Consider the following 16,717-nt stretch of genomic DNA (forward strand, 5'->3'; position numbering starts at 1 on the left):
CTGTATGGGAACTTACCAGCAAATTAGGCAGATTAGACAATCACCTCTCTGGGCCTGTTTCCTCATCTTGAACATGGGAATGGTAACTATCTCTTGAAGCTGGTGACTATGAATGCGAGTGGTTTGGTCGCTAAGTCATGTCTAACTCTTTGTGACCTCGTGAACTGTAGCCCACCATGCTTCTCTGTCCATGGGATTTCCCAGGCAAGAATACTGGAGTAGGTTGCCATTTCCTTCTCCAGGAGATCTTCCTGACCCAGGGATCAAACCCAGGTCTCCTGCATTGCAGGCAGATTCTTTTACTGCCTGAGCCACCAGGGAAACACCATAATTGAGAGGGTACAGGTTAAAGGCTGGCCCAATGCCTAGAACAAGGTCAGTGTGCAAATACTGGCCATCAGTGAGCATCGGTCTGCTATGATAGAGAGTGAAGAACACATATATAAGCCGCACATCAGAGGCTGTGCTGGCAGGAGAAATCACTTCTGTTTATTCCAGAACCTCTTCGGGACAAGGCAGAAAATGTCAGACTAAACTCTCCAACAGGAATTAGGTGAAAATTGAGCTCCTTGGCTGCTTTCGTTCATCACAACCCACCCTCCCACTGCACCGCACACACAGACATACACAGTACAGAGGTCGAGCTCTTCTCTCTGAAAGCTGTCCTGGCACAGGGACAAAGATCCTCCCAGAGCCTTCCCAGGCTCAGCCACCAGGTCTGTCCTGACAGGAGTGAGGAGATGGGGGTTGAGGATGGGGGACTTCCTCTGTGACCCATGTGCCCATTGCTAAGCTTGTCCCCAAGCCCTGAATGGCCTTTTTCCTTCTCCTTCAGCATGTCCGTGCATTTTCGGAACGTGTGATAACAGGATTGACAGCGACGGCGCCTGCCTTCCTGGGACCTGCAGGAACGGCTCTGCGGGGAGATTCTGCCACAAGCAGACCTCAGTCTGTGGGCCCTACGTGCAATTCTGTCACATCCATGCCACCTGTGAATACAGTGATGGGATGGCAAGGTGGGCCAGGGCAGGCATGCCACCCTGGTACCTGCAGACAGACCCAACCCATATCTAACCTCTCTAGAAACCAAGGCCTATTCCCTCTAGCTGCCAGCACGGCTTTAGTGGAGAAAACCTCAGACTGAGCTGGGTTCAAATTGTAGCACTTCCTACTTTTGAAACTTAACCAGCTGTGTGACTTTGGGCAGTTACTTAACCTCTCTGAGCCTCACTTTCCTCATCAGTACAATAAGGGTGATGTTGCATACCTGGCTGGGCAGTTGTGGAGGTCAGAACAACTGAGTGTCAAAGCACCCAGCACCAGGGCTAGTACATCATAGGTCGTCAGTCATGGAAACTGCAATGATTACCATCACTCCTGTGAAAGAAATGAAGATTAACCCACCAACTTTCCAACCCTTTAAAATTTCTTTTACTTCCTAAGATCATTAATAACAACTCCCATATTAAAGACATCTTACAGGAAAACTGGGTCTTTGGATCACCAGTTGATGTCTCAGTGTTGTCTAACATATACAATGGGCTGGTGTGGGGGGCAGGGGAGTCAGAGAAAATTTTCCTCTCTGGGAATATATGGTTCAAAAGCAGCATCTACACAAAAAATTTCCTGGAAAATGCAGATCTGAGGAATTCTTGGCCTTATTTTTGCAGCACTTTTCTTAATTTGGGCTTCCCTTGTGGCTCAGCTGGTAAAGAATCTGCCGGCAATGCAGGAGACCTGGGTTCAATCCCTGGGTTGGGAAGATCCCCTGGAGAAGGAAAAGGCTACCCACTCCAGTATTCTGGCCTGGGGAATTCCATGGACTGTATAGTCCATCAGGTCACAGAATCAGACACTGAGCGCCTTTCACTTTTCTTAATTTGGAGTTACCTAGTTAAGTGCATCCATCCCTGTTTATGGCCAACCTCCCCCACCAGTCTGCAGGCGGCATAGGGGAGAGACTGACGCTGCTCTTCCATGGTGGTACAATAGAAATGCATCTTCCTAAGGGGTTATATGGACTTCCCTGTGGCTCAGACAGTAAAGGATCTGCCTGCAGTTCGGGAGACCTGGGTTCGATCTCTGGTTGGAAAGATCCCCTGGAGAAGAGAATGGCCACCCATTCCAGTATTCTTGCCTGGAGAATCCCATGGACAGAGGAGCCTGGCAGGCTGCGGTGCATAGGGTCGCAAAGAGTTGGACACTATGGAGCAACTAACATTTTCACTTTCACACATAGCTTTATAAAGAAGATGTTAAACCCATTTTCCAGATAAGGAAACAGGTTCCCAAAGGTTAAAGGACTCACCCAGGGTCCCACAACCGCTAAAAGGTGGGGCCTGGATTCCCAGCCAGGTGTGTCTGACTACAGAGACAGGAGTGGCCCTGACCACTAGGCCATTTGCTCCCCTCATAAGGGCAAAGCGTCAGGGCGCTCAGCCATGAACCTGTCCACCTCTAGCTAGCTGGACTTTTGGGAGTGGGGTGGGGACAGTTGGTACTTACATTTCTGGGGCTGACTGTGTGCTCACTCTTCTTTGCAGCTGTGTTTGCAAACCAGGATACGAAGGAGATGGAAGCTTCTGTGTGGAGATGGACCCTTGTTCAGGATCAACCCCGGGGGGCTGCAGCCGCTATGTGAGTGTTGCTCTTTATATCCAGGCTTCCGGGTAATTTAGGAAATTCTGAAAGAAGGCAGTGTTGAATGACTTCATGGCATGAGGCATATTTGCTTGAACCCTGCATTTTACAGATGGTGCCAGGTGCTTTCTGTGACCCTCTGGTTCTGAAATCCACACGTGCTGGGGGTCCAGGACTCTTCCCTACAGTTTAATAACTGCTGTCCCTGCTGCTTCTCTATAGCCACAGCCAGAGTAGATCAGATCCTGTTTCCCCCACATGCTGAAACCCCTTCGGGAACTTCCTCTGGCTCTGATGGTGAAAACAGATGCAAGTGCCTTGCCCGACTCTCCAGACTGCCTTTGGACAAGCCCCACCCACTCAGCCTCATCTGCACAGCTCTCCTTGCTCTTCTCACTCTGTCCTTCAGCCTCCTGGTGTGGTCACCCTGAAAGGCCTGGAACTCATACAGACAGGAGCTTGGGTTAAAACATCCTCTGTACCTGGGTTTATGCCTCTTCGTGGCTGTGTGACCTTGAGCAAGTCACTTAGCTCCTCTGAGCCTCAGTTCCCTTATCTGTAGTTAGAGATAATCACAGTACCTTTCTCAAGATGAAGGCTTACACCTGCCAAACATTCAGAACCGTCCCTGACTCAATAAGTGGCAGTGATGTTAGCAACGCTGGCCATTAGCTGGTCAACAACAAGCCAATTTGTTCTTTAAATCATCTTAGCTTTTCCATCGATCTCAATGCAAGTGTATATTTTAATAATTTCCTTTGTACTCCATGAAAATATATACCTCTTCAGGGGACCTCTGGAAATCCTTCTTTTGCATTTACAATCATGTGTCTGGCCTGGCGTTTCAGAGGCTTTGTTGCTGCTTTTCCTCTTGTAGGCAGAATGCATCAGAACTGGCAGGGGCACCCACACCTGCATATGCCGTCAGGGATGGACCGGGGATGGAAGAGATTGCTCAGAGATCAACCCCTGTTTGCTGCCCAGTGCTGGAGGCTGCCACCACAATGCGACCTGCTTGTATGTAGGCCCCGGGCAGGTAGGCGTGATGAGGTGGAGGGCAAAGAAGAAACACGATTCCTGCAGTGGATTTTCTTTTTCTCTCTAAACACAGAAGTACTCTGGCTAGAACTTACTGCAACTCTTTAATCATTTTTAACAGTGGGAAGGAGTTAATTGTCGCAACAAACCTGTGACTAGGTAGTATATTTTCTTTTACCTTTTGACCCCATTCACCCACACCCCACCTCGGGCAGCCACCAATCTGTTCTCCATATCTATGAGCTTGGTTTTGTTTGTTTGTTTTTTAGATTCCACATATACGTGAGATCATATGTTGTTTGTCTTTTTCTCACCTGTTTCACTTAGCATAATGTCCTCAAGGTCCATCCATGATGTTACAAATGGAAGATTTCACTCTTTCTTTGGCCGAATAGTACTCTAATATATACATACCCTACATCTGCTTTATCCACTCATCTGCGGATGGTCAGTTTGGTTGCTTCCATGTCTTGGCTATTGCAAATAATGCTGCAATGAACATGGGAGTGCATATATCCTCTCAAGATAGTGTTTTCATATTTTTCAGACAAATATCCAGAAGTGGAATTGCTGGAACATATGGTAGTTCTGTTTTTAACTATTTTGAGGAAACTCCATACTATTTTCCAAAGTGCCTGCACCAATTTGCATTCATACCAATAGTGCACAAGGATTCCTTTTCTTCACATCCTCGCCAACACTTTATTATTTCTTGTCTTTTTGATGATAGCCTTTCTTACAGATATGAGATGAGATACCTCGTTGTGGTTTCGATTTGCACTTCTCTGATTATCAGTGATGTCGAGCATCTTTTCATGTACTTATTGGTTATCTATATGTCATCTTTGGTAAAATGTCCATTCAGATCGTTTACCCATTTTTTAAGATCATAACAGATTGTGATTTGTAACTATTTTCTCCCATCCCATAAGTTTCCTTTTCATTTTATTGTTGCTTTCCTTTGCTATACAGAAGCTTTTTCATTTGATGTAATCCCACTTGCTTTAAAGAGCAATATTGCATAGGAACCTGGAATGTCAGGTCCATGAATCAAGGCAAACTGGAAGTGGTCAAACAAGAGATGGCAAGAGTGAACGTCGACATTCTAGAAATCAGCGAACTAAAATGGACTGGAATGGGTGAATTTAACTCAGATGACCATTATATCTACTACTGCGGGCAGGAATCCCTCATAAGAAATGGAGTAGCCATCATGGTCAACAAAAGAGTCTGAAATGCAGTACTTGGATGCAATCTCAAAAATGACAGAATGATCTCTGTTCATCTCCGAGGCAAACAATTCAATATCACGATAACCCAACCAGTAACGCTGAAGAAGCTGAACTTGAATGGTTCTATGAAGACCTACAAGATCTTTTAGAACTAACACCCAAAAAAGATTGTCCTTTTCATTATAGGGGACTGGAATGCAAACGTAGGAAGTCAAGAAACACCTTAGTAACAGGCAAATTTGGCCTTGGAATGCGGAATGAAGCAGGGCAAAGACTAATAGAGTTTTGCCAAGAAAATGCACTGGTCATAGCAAACACCCTCTTCCAACAACACAAGAGAAGACTCTACACATGGACATCACCAGATGGTCAACACCGAAATCAGATTGATTATATTCTTTGCAGCCAAAGATGGAGAAGCTCTATACAGTCAACAAAAACAAGACCAGGAGCTGACTGTGGCTCAGATCATGAACTCCTTATTGCCAAATTCAGACTGAAATTGAAGAAAGTAGGGAAAACCACTAGACCATTCAGGTATGACCTAAATCAAATCCCTTATGATTATACAGTGGAAGTGGGAAATAGATTTAAGGGTCTAGATCTGATAGATAGAGTGCCTGATGAACTGTGGAATGAGGTTCGTGACATTGTACAGGAGACGGGGATCAAGACCGTCCCCATGGAAAAGAAATGCAAAAAAGCAAAATGGCTGTCTGGGGAGGCCTTACAAATAGCTGTGATAAGAAGAGAAATGAAAAGCAAAGGAAAAAGGAAAAATATAAGCATCTGAATGCAGAGTTCCAAAGAATAGCAAGAAGAGATAAGAAAGCCTTCTTCAGCAATCAATGCAAAGAAATAGAGGAAAACAACAGAATGGGAAAGACTAGAGATCTCTTCAAGAAAATTAGAGATACCAAGGGAACATTTCATGCAAAGATGGGCTCGATAAAGGACAGAAATGGTATGGACCTAACAGAAGCAGAATATATTAAGAAGAGGTGGCAAGAATACACAGAAGAACTGTCCAAAAAAGATCTTCATGACACAGATAATCATGATGGTGATATCACTCATCTAAAGCTAGACATCCTGTAATGTGAAGTCAAGTGGGCCTTAGAAAGCATCACTACAAACAAAGCTGGTGGAGGTGATGGAATGCCAGTTGAGCTGTTTCAAGTCCTGAAAGATGATGCTGTGAAAGTACTGCACTCAATATGCCAGCAAGTTTGGAAAACTCAGCAGTGGCCACAGGACTGGAAAAGGTCCGTTTTTATTCCAATCCCAAAGAAAGGCAATGCCAAAGAATGCTCAAACTACTGCACAATTGCACTCATCTCACATGCTAGTAAAGTAATGCTCAAAATTCTCCAGGCCAGGCTTCAGCAATACGTGAACCGTGAACTTCCAGATGTTCAAGCTGGATTTAGAAAAGGCAGAGGAACCAGAGATCAAATTACCAACATCCACTGCATCATGGAAAAAGCAAGAGAGTTCCAGAAAAATATCTATTTCTGCTTTATTGACTATGCCAAAGCCTTTGACTGTGTGGATCACAATAAATTGTGGAAAATTTTGAAAGAGATGGGAATACCAGACCATCTGACCTGCATTTTGAGAAATCTGTATGCAGGCCAGGAAGCAACAGTTAGACATGGAACAACAGACTGGTTCCAAATAGGAAAAGGAGTACGTCAAGGCTGTATATTGTCACCCTGCTTATTTAATTTCTATGCAGAGTACATCATGAGAAACGCTGGTCTGGAAGAAGCACAAGCTGGAATCAAGATTACTGGGAGAAATATCAATAACCTCAGATATGCAGATGACACCACCCTTATGGCAGAAAGTGAAGAGGAGCTAAAAAGCTTCCTGATGAAAGTGAAAGAGGAGAGTGAAAAAGTTGGCTTAAAGCTCAACATTCAGAAAACGAAGATCATGGCATCCGGTCCCATCACTTCATGGGAAAGAGATGGGGAAACAGTGGAAACTGTTTCAGACTTTATTTTTTGGGGCTCCAAAATCACTGTAGATGGTGACTGCAGCCATGAAATTAAAAGACGCTTACTCCTTGGAAGAAAAGTTGTGACCAACCTAGATTGCAACCTAGATATTCAAAAGCAGAGACATTACGTTGCTGACTAAGGTCCGTCTAGTCAAGGCTATGGTTTTTCCTGTGGTCATGTATGGATGTGAGAGTTGGACTGTGAAGAAGGCAGAGCGCGAAAGAATTGATGCGTTTGAACTGTGGTGTTGGAGAAGACTCTTGTGAGTCCCTTGGACTGCAAGGAGATCCAACCAGTCCATTCTGAAGGAGATCAGCCCTGGGATTTCTTTGGAAGGAATGACGCTTAAAACTGTAACTCCAGTACTCTGGCCACCTCATGCAAAGAGTTGACTCATTGGAAAAGACTCTGATGCTGGGAGGGATTAGGGGCAGGAGGAGAAGGGGATGACCGAGGATGAGATGGCTGGATGGCATCACTGACTCAATGGACGTGAATCTGAGTGAACTCCGGGAGTTGGTGATGGACAGGGAGGCCTGGCGTGCTGCAATTCATGGGGTTGCAAAGAGTCGGACACGACTGAGCGACTGAACTGAACTGAACTGAACCATTCAGGTACTATTACATTAAAAAGGAGACTGAGGCATGGAGAAGTTATATACTTTGCTCATGTTACACAAAAACCAAACTGTGGTGTGAAATTCATACCCAGACAGTCTGACTCCGGAACTTCCCCCTTGGTCAGCACCCTTGACACTCTGTATTTCTCTATAACACTCTACAGTTTGTTGATCACTTTCACTTAATCTCATTTAAGGGACATTGAGACAGAATGAGCTACTTCTTAGGAATTAATTTCACTCCAAGGGAGGTGATGACAGTTGTATCATGATTGTAGCCATGAAGTCCTAATCATAAAAGAACTCACTGCATTCTTATCTCTTGCCAAGCATTTGACCAACAATTCCATTCATTTTGGATTCACCAGAGTTGCCACATTGTACTCGTGGAAGAAAAACAATTTCTTGGTATCAGTATTAGTTTGCTAAGACTGCTGTCACAAAATATCACTAACTGGATGTCATAGAGCAACAACATTGTATTGTCTCACAGTATGGGAGGCAAGATCATGGTGTCAGCAGATGTGGTTCCCTTTAAGGGCCATGATGATGAATCCATTCCCTGCCTCTTGGTGTTCTTGGCGTACACATGCGTCACCCTGATCTCTGCCTTCATGTTCACATGACCGTCTCCCTCTGTGCCTGCCTATGTGCAAATCTCCCCTTTCTGTAATGGCACCAATCATGCTGGATTGGGGACCCACCTTGTTCCAGTGTGACCTCATCTTAACTAATTCATATTAACAATCCTTTTTCCAATAAGGTTACATTCTGAGTTGCTGGGAGTCAGAACTTCTACATTAGAGTGAGGAGGGCTGGGGAGGGACACAATTCAACCTGTAATAGTATCCGTTCCCTTCTGCTCTATCATCCTTTCTGCAAACAAATATGAAAAACTTCTAATGGGGGTGATGGAGGAAGAGAAAGGACTTTTTTATGGTGTAACGTAAGAAATAAAATAGGCCGTATCTAGGATTGCCCTCAGTAATGTTACTAGTTGCCTTGCAATCTTGTAGATATTCCAAATAGGCAAAAGTCCTAATTACCATGAATGTTTATTTTAAAAGACAGACCATCTGGGGGTCAACATATTAGTCTTGGGGGTGTAGGAAGGTGCTACCCCAAGAAGATTAAACACTCTTGTTGATAGGGTCTTGCCCTAACTTGTAAAGTTGTATAGATGAGCATATATTTACATATATAAATGAGCATATATTTACATATAAGATACCCAATTTACCTTATAAAGCATACACAGCAAATAACACTTAAACCCTTAAAGATGGAAATTCATAAATAAAGGTTCTGTTCATTTCTTCCCACAACTTAGTGGGTCGTCTTGTATCACCTCTAAATGTAACCACTCTCTAGACCAGTCCCTCAGTAAACCTCCTCCAATCAAAAGCTCTTGCTTTCCCACCTCTGTTCTTTTTTCTCTAACATGTGACCTCAGTTTACATGGGCTCTCCACTCCTCCCACCCTCTCTTAAGGTCCATCCACGCCACACCTCCCAGAAGAATCTTCCCAGCTCATTCCCCCTCCTCTGAACAGCTGTGGTCTTCATCACAGAAGCATCTCATGTGCCACTTCATCCATAAAACTTACAGCATCTCTTGTTTCCCAGTGTTTGTTAAAGGTCAGATTCTTCTTGCTTACTTGGTATGCTTTGTCTTCCTATCTTCAGTGAAAGCAGCCTCAAGGTTCATTGCTGGTTCCATGATGGTCACTAAGTACCTCTGTTTGTTGAAATGATTACTTCTTTTTAAATTAAGTTTTTTAACTTCAAAATAATGTTGAAAGACATTTGGGAAAAGAAAAGTGAAGAGAAAAATTAACACCATTCACAGTGTACCCGCAGTCACCATTTCTGTGCCGATATGTTTTTTCCTTCTGGTCTTTTTTAATGCAGAGGCTTTTATTTTCCTCTCCATTGTTGCAATCCATTACATTTTTGTTTGGTTCCTGTTCTGTACTTAGCACAGACATCTCCCCATTTTGTCATACAACCCATCACTATCATATTTAATAACTGCTGATTGGGGCCGCTGCTTCCTTGTAGTTGGTATGCTACACGAAGTATCCAGCCTATGGGGCAAGCCGGGGCTGAAACCCAGCCTGCACCCTGCTCACCAAGGGCTGGACCCTGGTGTGGACCCAAACCTTCCCAGAAGAAGGCGGACATTTTTTTTTGCATGATGAAGCTGTCTACCTGCTGAGTCACTTGCCGTGTGTTGTGCATGTAGAGATGGTACCTTCCTTACTCAGGTCTGCCTGCTCAGAGGGGATGACTGTTCAAAATTACACAGTGTGCCTTATAGGCTAGCAGTGGTCTTGTGCATGGATTTCCACCAAGTGGATGCCTCATAACTTACTTCATCTTTCCCTCTTAGGTGAAGGGGCCAATTTTTTCAGTGGAATGTTCTTTAGGGTCTCTCCGAGACAAATCTCCATATGGTCCCTCTAGGGCAAGGAATTCAAAAAGGAAGTAACAACCAGCTAGAACCTACTGTATAGCACAGGGGGCACTGCTCAATGTTATCGGGCAGCCTGGATGGGAAGGGAGTTTGGGGGAGAATGGATACATGTGTCCCTAAGGCTGAGTCCCTTTGTTGTCCACCTGAAACTATCACATTGTCAATCAGCTCTACTGCAATACAAAATTAAAAGTTTTAAAACATTTTTAAAGATTTTTTAAAAAGGAAAGTAACAAGGAGCTTTAGTCTGGGAAATGTAACATTGAATGCAGAGACCAATAGCTCTGGAGTCAGAAGTGTAACAAAGACATTACTGGTGTTCTCTAAAAGGGCCAAACAGCCATGGTTTCCATAGTTCATTTCTTGGTGTTGTGAGAGGGCAAGGTATGAAAGTCTGTTGTTTTCAATAACCTCTTTTACTTTGCTCTTGGAATTACAGAATGAGTGTGAGTGCAAGAAAGGATTTCGAGGCAATGGGATTGACTGTGAACCAATAACATCATGCTTAGAACAAACTGAGAAATGTCACCCACTGGTGAGTTACTTGATTTTTCTCATTAGTACTTTAAAACAATTACTTGAGAAAGAAAGAAGTTTGGGTTCTTTTTAACCTGGGCCCAGTAATGAACAAAATCTCTCTTACTCCCAAAGGGAGTCCCTAAGCAGAATGTAAGTAATTATTGCAAATTCCTCTCCATTCCAAAGCATGGAAGAATCAACACACAATTGCCAGAAAAGATTCCCAGCTAAATCTGAATTTCAAATAAATGACAATCCTTCAGGACAAGCATGACCCAAATATTATATAAAATAGATCTAAACAAAAAATTATTCATGACTTATCTAAAATTCATTCTTGGTATTTTTATTTGCTAAATCTGGCAATTCTAAAAAAACAGAATAGTTGAAAGGGTAACTAGATTCCCATTTTGAATGTCATAACAGAGTTTAACCCAAATTACTGGAGAAAATGCCCATTCAAGGATAGGCTGAGCCTTGTATCTAAATTAGGGAAAAGCAGGCCCAGATGTTAGAGCTGGTCATGGTCGTGTTTTTAAGAGAACATCACTAAGCACCCAGCATCAGAACCGATGAAAACACTTAGTCACAATGCTTTTGGTTGCAAATAACAGAATCCATAAAACTCAACTTAAGCAAAAGAGGGATTTGTTGGACATATGCCCCCAGGGTAGTTCCATAGGCAGGAATTACAAAACTTCCCAAGGGCTTAGAATCAGGATCTAGGCAGCTTTTCCATCAATCCTCTGAGACCATCCAGTTTCTCATTTTGCTCTTCCCTGTGCTTTTACTTACTGGGTCTGTCTCTGTCTCGTTCTCTCAAATTTAAGTGCAGTTGTTTGCATCTTGGAATATCTGACTCCCCATTCTTAGAGGGACATCTACCAATGATGCCCACTAACTCAACAGCATCCATGTCCTAATTCTTACTCATAAGAGAAAGGATCTGACCAGGGTCTGGACCAGAAAGGTTCCAGTGCAGCTGGGCCCAGATGTCCACACATGAGGCAGTCAATGCTTGCCAGGGAGTAGGATGACATGAGCAGGGCTACCAGATCCAGCCCGAGTATATGTGGGGAGGTGGGTGATTTTCAAAGAAGAAAAAATGGGAGGAGATGTCCCTAAAGTATCTGTTACCCAAGAGTCATAAGAGCACTTCACAAAGCTGAAGAGACTCCAACAGTCTTAATTTAAGGCTGACTAAGCCCTGATATTCCAAACATGAGAGGTTATTGGAACTTCCACTTTATCTCAAGGTGTGGAAGAATGAGCATAGGGTTGCCAGATAAAGTGCAGGATACCTAGTTAAATTTGAATTTCAGATACACAGTGAATTCTTTCCCAGCACAAGCATGCCCCCAAATAGCATATGGGACATACATACACAAAAGCCTCTTTGTTTATCTGAAATTCACATTAACCGTGTGTCCTGATTTCTGCTTACTAAATCTTGACAGGATGAAAAGAATCTAATTGTGATTCCATAAGAGCTACACCAAACCTGCAGGAAGGGCTGAGGGCCTGTGGGTTATTTCCAGCAATCTTTTAGCCCTGAATTTCACTGTATACAGAGCCCAAGTATTCACAGGTACATCTCAGATCTAATGCTTTACTTAGGAAAGCAGATCATTTCTCTCATCTCCTTTGTATCAGGCAACCTGTCAGCTTACTTCCTCCGGCATCTGGAGTTGTGTTTGCCAAGAGGGCTATGAAGGAGACGGCCTTCTGTGCTATGGAAATGCGGCAGTGGTAAGTTCTCTGAGAGCAACTTCAGGACAGAATCATAAAGACAAAAATCTTCCAGTTTAAAAGAAAAAGACAAACACTCTTGGCTAGGATGCCTTTAAAGTGCTCTTCCAATCATGTGCTCCAGGAGATTCTATCTGAAACAAGCAACTTCTCACAAATGGCATATGTGTTCAATGGGTCACAAATTTTCTACAAATTGAAGGGAGGAAACTTTTATTTGGCACCTTCTGTGTACCAAAGCAATCTCGACTTCTCTTTCTTGCCATTCTGCCTCTTTCCAGTCCCAGACTTCCCAAATGAGCAAATAACTGGCACCTGCTGAGTTCCTGGGCAATCCTGTCCAGGTTGTAGGCCTTCTATAGGTATCTAGAGCTCGCTGTGCTTACCCCTATCTAAGGTATGTGTGTGTGCACCTGTATGCACCTTCTGTGTACCAGGCATCTTACTAAATCCTTAACATGCAGCTGCACTTCATTTAAACCTCATCACAACACTCTGGGCTTATGCTGTTATTGTGCCCATTTTATTGATGCAGAAACTAAGAGCCTAAGCAGACTTTCCTCAGCTCATCAGCTGTCTATGTGCAGAGCCCAGCACTTAACCATCAGCACAATCTGTCAATATAGGACACACCCCACTGGACTATCGCCTCTGGAGGGCAGGTCTTCGTCATGTTTCCTACTTCATTCCTACTGTTCATAAAGATCTTTTGAAATGAGAAAGCAAGTTGGTGAATTTTCTCCTCACTCACTTTTTGCTCAGCTCTCTGGAGTTTGGTTCCTGCGCCTCCTCTCAATGGGCACCACTGGTCTCACAGTGCCAGGGCTGCGCCTGCCCTAACATGCTCTTTGATGGCTGCAGCCTCCACCATGGCTGCCCTGCCTAGCAGGGTCCTTCCCACCCTTCACTGCACCTGTTTCTCCTCTTCATCCCATTAGGCTCATCTGACACCCATACCCTGGAGCTTGAACCCCACATTTTCTCTACACTGTCCATGGCCACACTCCCTAAAATTTTAGAACTCTAAAACCCCACTCTCGCAATGCTCCTCTCCTCCCAGGGGAAGCAAGATCAAGTCCAAGTCCTCCCCCTGGCACTGCGAGGACCTCACAGGGCCTCAACTCAGTTTGCTTCCAACAATTTTACCAGAGCTGTCGTCTTCCCAGCTCGACACCAGCTCTGTTCCCCTCCACCACAGACCCAGCCTTGGGTCTTTCTCCCCTGAGTTCAGTTCCAGCTCGCACCCTCCTCTCCCTGAATTGATTATTTGAGCATCTCAGTTCTTGTATCACTTACTAAACTGGTTTACTTTTTAACCAGGGTTTACCAACTTACTCAATAACCTCAACTACTTTCAAAAAGTAGTTAAGACAGCTCTGAGATATATTATCTTTTGGCAAATTTGCACATAGTAATTGTTATTGCCATTTTCGTGGTGTTCAATAGTTTTTAAAATGTTTTCACAAACATTAATGAATGTAATGTTCATAATCCCAGGAGCAAGGTGTCATCAAAATCATTATTCAGATTATGCTCTTGCATTCTCAGAGAGGTTAAGCCCAAGATCATACAGCTGGTAAATGGCAGACCCAGTAACTGAACCCAGCCTTTTTAAACTCAAAGTCCAGAGCTTTCCTTACTCTATCATACCTTCAAATGTCACTAATCTACTAGCATTCTGGGTTATCTTTTCAAATCTTAAAGTCCCCAAAACAGCTATAAGTTGCATAAGGTCAGGGGCCAGCTTTTCTCTTTCATATCTTACAGCCTCCCTCCATCCTGGTGCCAATTGTGATGGTTCAGTATATATGTTCATTAACAAACCCCATGGTGGATAAGTTAGAAATAATAGTGGCTAAAACTTACTGTGTCCTACATGCCAGCCTCTATTCTAAGCACTTTAAAAACATTAACCTTTCCAACTGCCACATCAACCCTAAAAGTCAGAACTTTGGTCATCCCTATCTTACAGCTGGGAACACTGAGGCCCAGAGAGATGAAGTAACTTGCCTAAGGCAGCAGCCCCCAACCTTTTTGGCTCCAGGGACCAGTTTCGTGGAAGACAGGTTTTCCACAAATTGGGGATAGAGAGATGGTTTCAGGATGATTCAAGCATGTTACATTTATTATGCACTTTATTTCTATTATTATTACATCAGCTCCACTCAGAGAATCAGGCATTAGATCACAGAGGTTAGGGATCCCTAACCTAAGGAACTACGAAATGGCTGAACCAGAAAGAAAACCCAGGTGGTTTGGTTCCATGTCCCAAGGCCCTGCTCAATGCTGGCTCTGAAAGCCGGCAGTTTACTGAGCTCTGTGACCTTTCTGAGGGGCAGGGTGGCCATGTCCTTACAATCAAAATACAGATTTGGACAAACTTGAAGTTGTTGTTTCATTTGAACTTTCTGGAAACACTCCTTAACCTTGAATATAGAAGATAATTTGAGCCAATAAGCATGAAAGAAACTGCATGGCTCTAGCAACACGGGGACTCATCCAGCCTGGGCGTCATTCATGTCAACATGGGCAAGGCTGGCAAGGACGATTCCCAGAGCTGCCCTGACATGCCTCTCACTGATCCTCCTCTGTGTTCTCTCTCCTCCCTCTCTTGCATGAAATGAATAAGGAATTGTCCTTTCTCTCCGCTGCAGCTGTATTTAACCAGTGGATAAATGTGAGTACCTTTGTTGAAAATAGGATTGGAAATATATATAATTTTAGAGATACGGACCGCACGTAATAGAAGACTGAAAATGCAGCTGGTGGGGGAGGGAAGGCAGTCGTCTAGAGCAGTGGTTCTCAGCCCTGAGTCCACTTTAGAACCATGTGGAACACACGTCTTTCAATAGCCATGCCTAGGCTCCCACCCCCAGATGCTCTGATCTGATTGGTAGAGGTTAGACCTGGGCATCCGTGTATATCAGGAGCCTCACAGGTGATCTAGCATGCAACCAGGGCTCAGTACTTCTAGTCTAGGATAAGCTGGGGTGATCGACTTTCCAACCAACCTAAATATATATGTATGGCTTCATTCTTCATTGAAAAAAGGTCTTTTTACAAACTCAATATAATTCATCATTAGTAATTCACCAAGTTAGATTTGGCAGTTATAGCTGCAATCCTAGCACACTTCACGTGGGTTTTGCCCTCAGCCCAACATGTCCTGAGAAACTGTCCCCTCTCCCTTGGAAAGTTCTAAAACCAAGAATCTGATCTCCAGCATCCCCAGTTGTCTGAATCTCTTGCCCAAGTGGCCCAAGGTGGCAGGTTCAGCAGCCATTTGTGACAAGTGTTTAGTCCCATCCTGAAAGATAATGCTGTGAAAGTGCAGCACTCAATATGCCAGCAAATTTGGAAAACTCAACAGTGCCCACAGGACTGGAAAAGGTCTGTTTTTATTCCAATCCTAAAGAAAGGCAATGCCAAAGAATGCTCAAACTACCACACAATTGCACTCATCTCACACGCTAGTAAAGTAATGCTCAAAATTCTCCAAGCCAGGCTTCAGCAATACGTGAACCGTGAACTTCCAGATGTTCAAGCTGGATTTAGAAAAGGCAGAGGAACCAGAGATCAAATTGCCAACATCCACTGCATCATGGAAAAAGCAAGAGAGTTCCAGAACAACATCTATTTCTGCTTTATTGACTATGCCAAAGCCTTTGACTATGTGGATCACAATAAACTGTGGAAAATTCTGAAAGAGATGGGAATACCAGACCACCTGACCTGCCTCTTGAGAAACCTGTATGCAGGTCAGGAAGCAACAGTTAGAACTGGACATGGAAGAACAGACTGGTTCCAAATAGGAAAAGGAGTACGTCAAGGCTGCATATTGTCACCCTGCTTATTTAATTTCTATGCAGAGTACATCATGAGAAACACTGGGCTGGAAGAAGCACAAGCTGGAATCCAGATTGCCGGGAGAAATATCAATCACCTCAGATATGCAGATGACACCACCCTTATGGCAGAAAGTGAAGAGGAGCTAAAAAGCCTCTTGATGAAAGTGAAAGAAGAGAGTGAAAAAGTTGGCTTAAAGCTCAACATTCAGAAAACGAAAATCATGGCATCCGGTCCCATCACTTCATGGGAAAGAGATGGGGAAACAGTGGAAACAGTGTCAGACTTTATTTTTGGGGGGCTCTCAAATCACTGCAGATGGTGGTTGCAGCCATGAAATTAAAAGACACTTACTCCTTGGAAGAAAAGTTACGACCAACCTAGATAGTATATTCCAAAGCAGAGACATTACTTTGCCGACTAAGGTCCGTCTAGTCAAGGCTGTGGTTTTTCCTGTGGTCATGTATGGATGTGAGAGTTGGACTGTGAAGAAGGCAGAGCGCCAAAGAATTGATGCTTTTGAACTGCAGTGTTGGAGAAGACTCTTGAGAGTCCCTTGGACTGCAGGGAGATCTAACCAGTCCATTCTGAA

The 16,717-nt window shown here is 43.8% G+C and overlaps 1 protein-coding gene across 1 annotated transcript in view; it reads left to right on the top strand.

Annotated features, from left to right (window-relative positions):
• STAB2 (stabilin 2) overlaps positions 1 to 16,717 on the top strand; it is a 174,069-nt gene that overhangs the window by 74,959 nt on the left and 82,393 nt on the right. The window contains exons 23-28 of the mRNA XM_052640296.1: positions 836 to 1,016; positions 2,544 to 2,637; positions 3,518 to 3,676; positions 10,451 to 10,546; positions 12,184 to 12,279; positions 14,909 to 14,956. Coding sequence (XP_052496256.1) covers positions 836 to 1,016; positions 2,544 to 2,637; positions 3,518 to 3,676; positions 10,451 to 10,546; positions 12,184 to 12,279; positions 14,909 to 14,956 — 674 coding nt within the window. The remainder of the gene's footprint in view (positions 1 to 835; positions 1,017 to 2,543; positions 2,638 to 3,517; positions 3,677 to 10,450; positions 10,547 to 12,183; positions 12,280 to 14,908; positions 14,957 to 16,717) is intronic.

This window comes from Budorcas taxicolor, chromosome 5 (genome assembly GCF_023091745.1).
Source record: "Budorcas taxicolor isolate Tak-1 chromosome 5, Takin1.1, whole genome shotgun sequence".
NCBI classification, from domain to species: Eukaryota; Metazoa; Chordata; class Mammalia; order Artiodactyla; family Bovidae; genus Budorcas; species Budorcas taxicolor.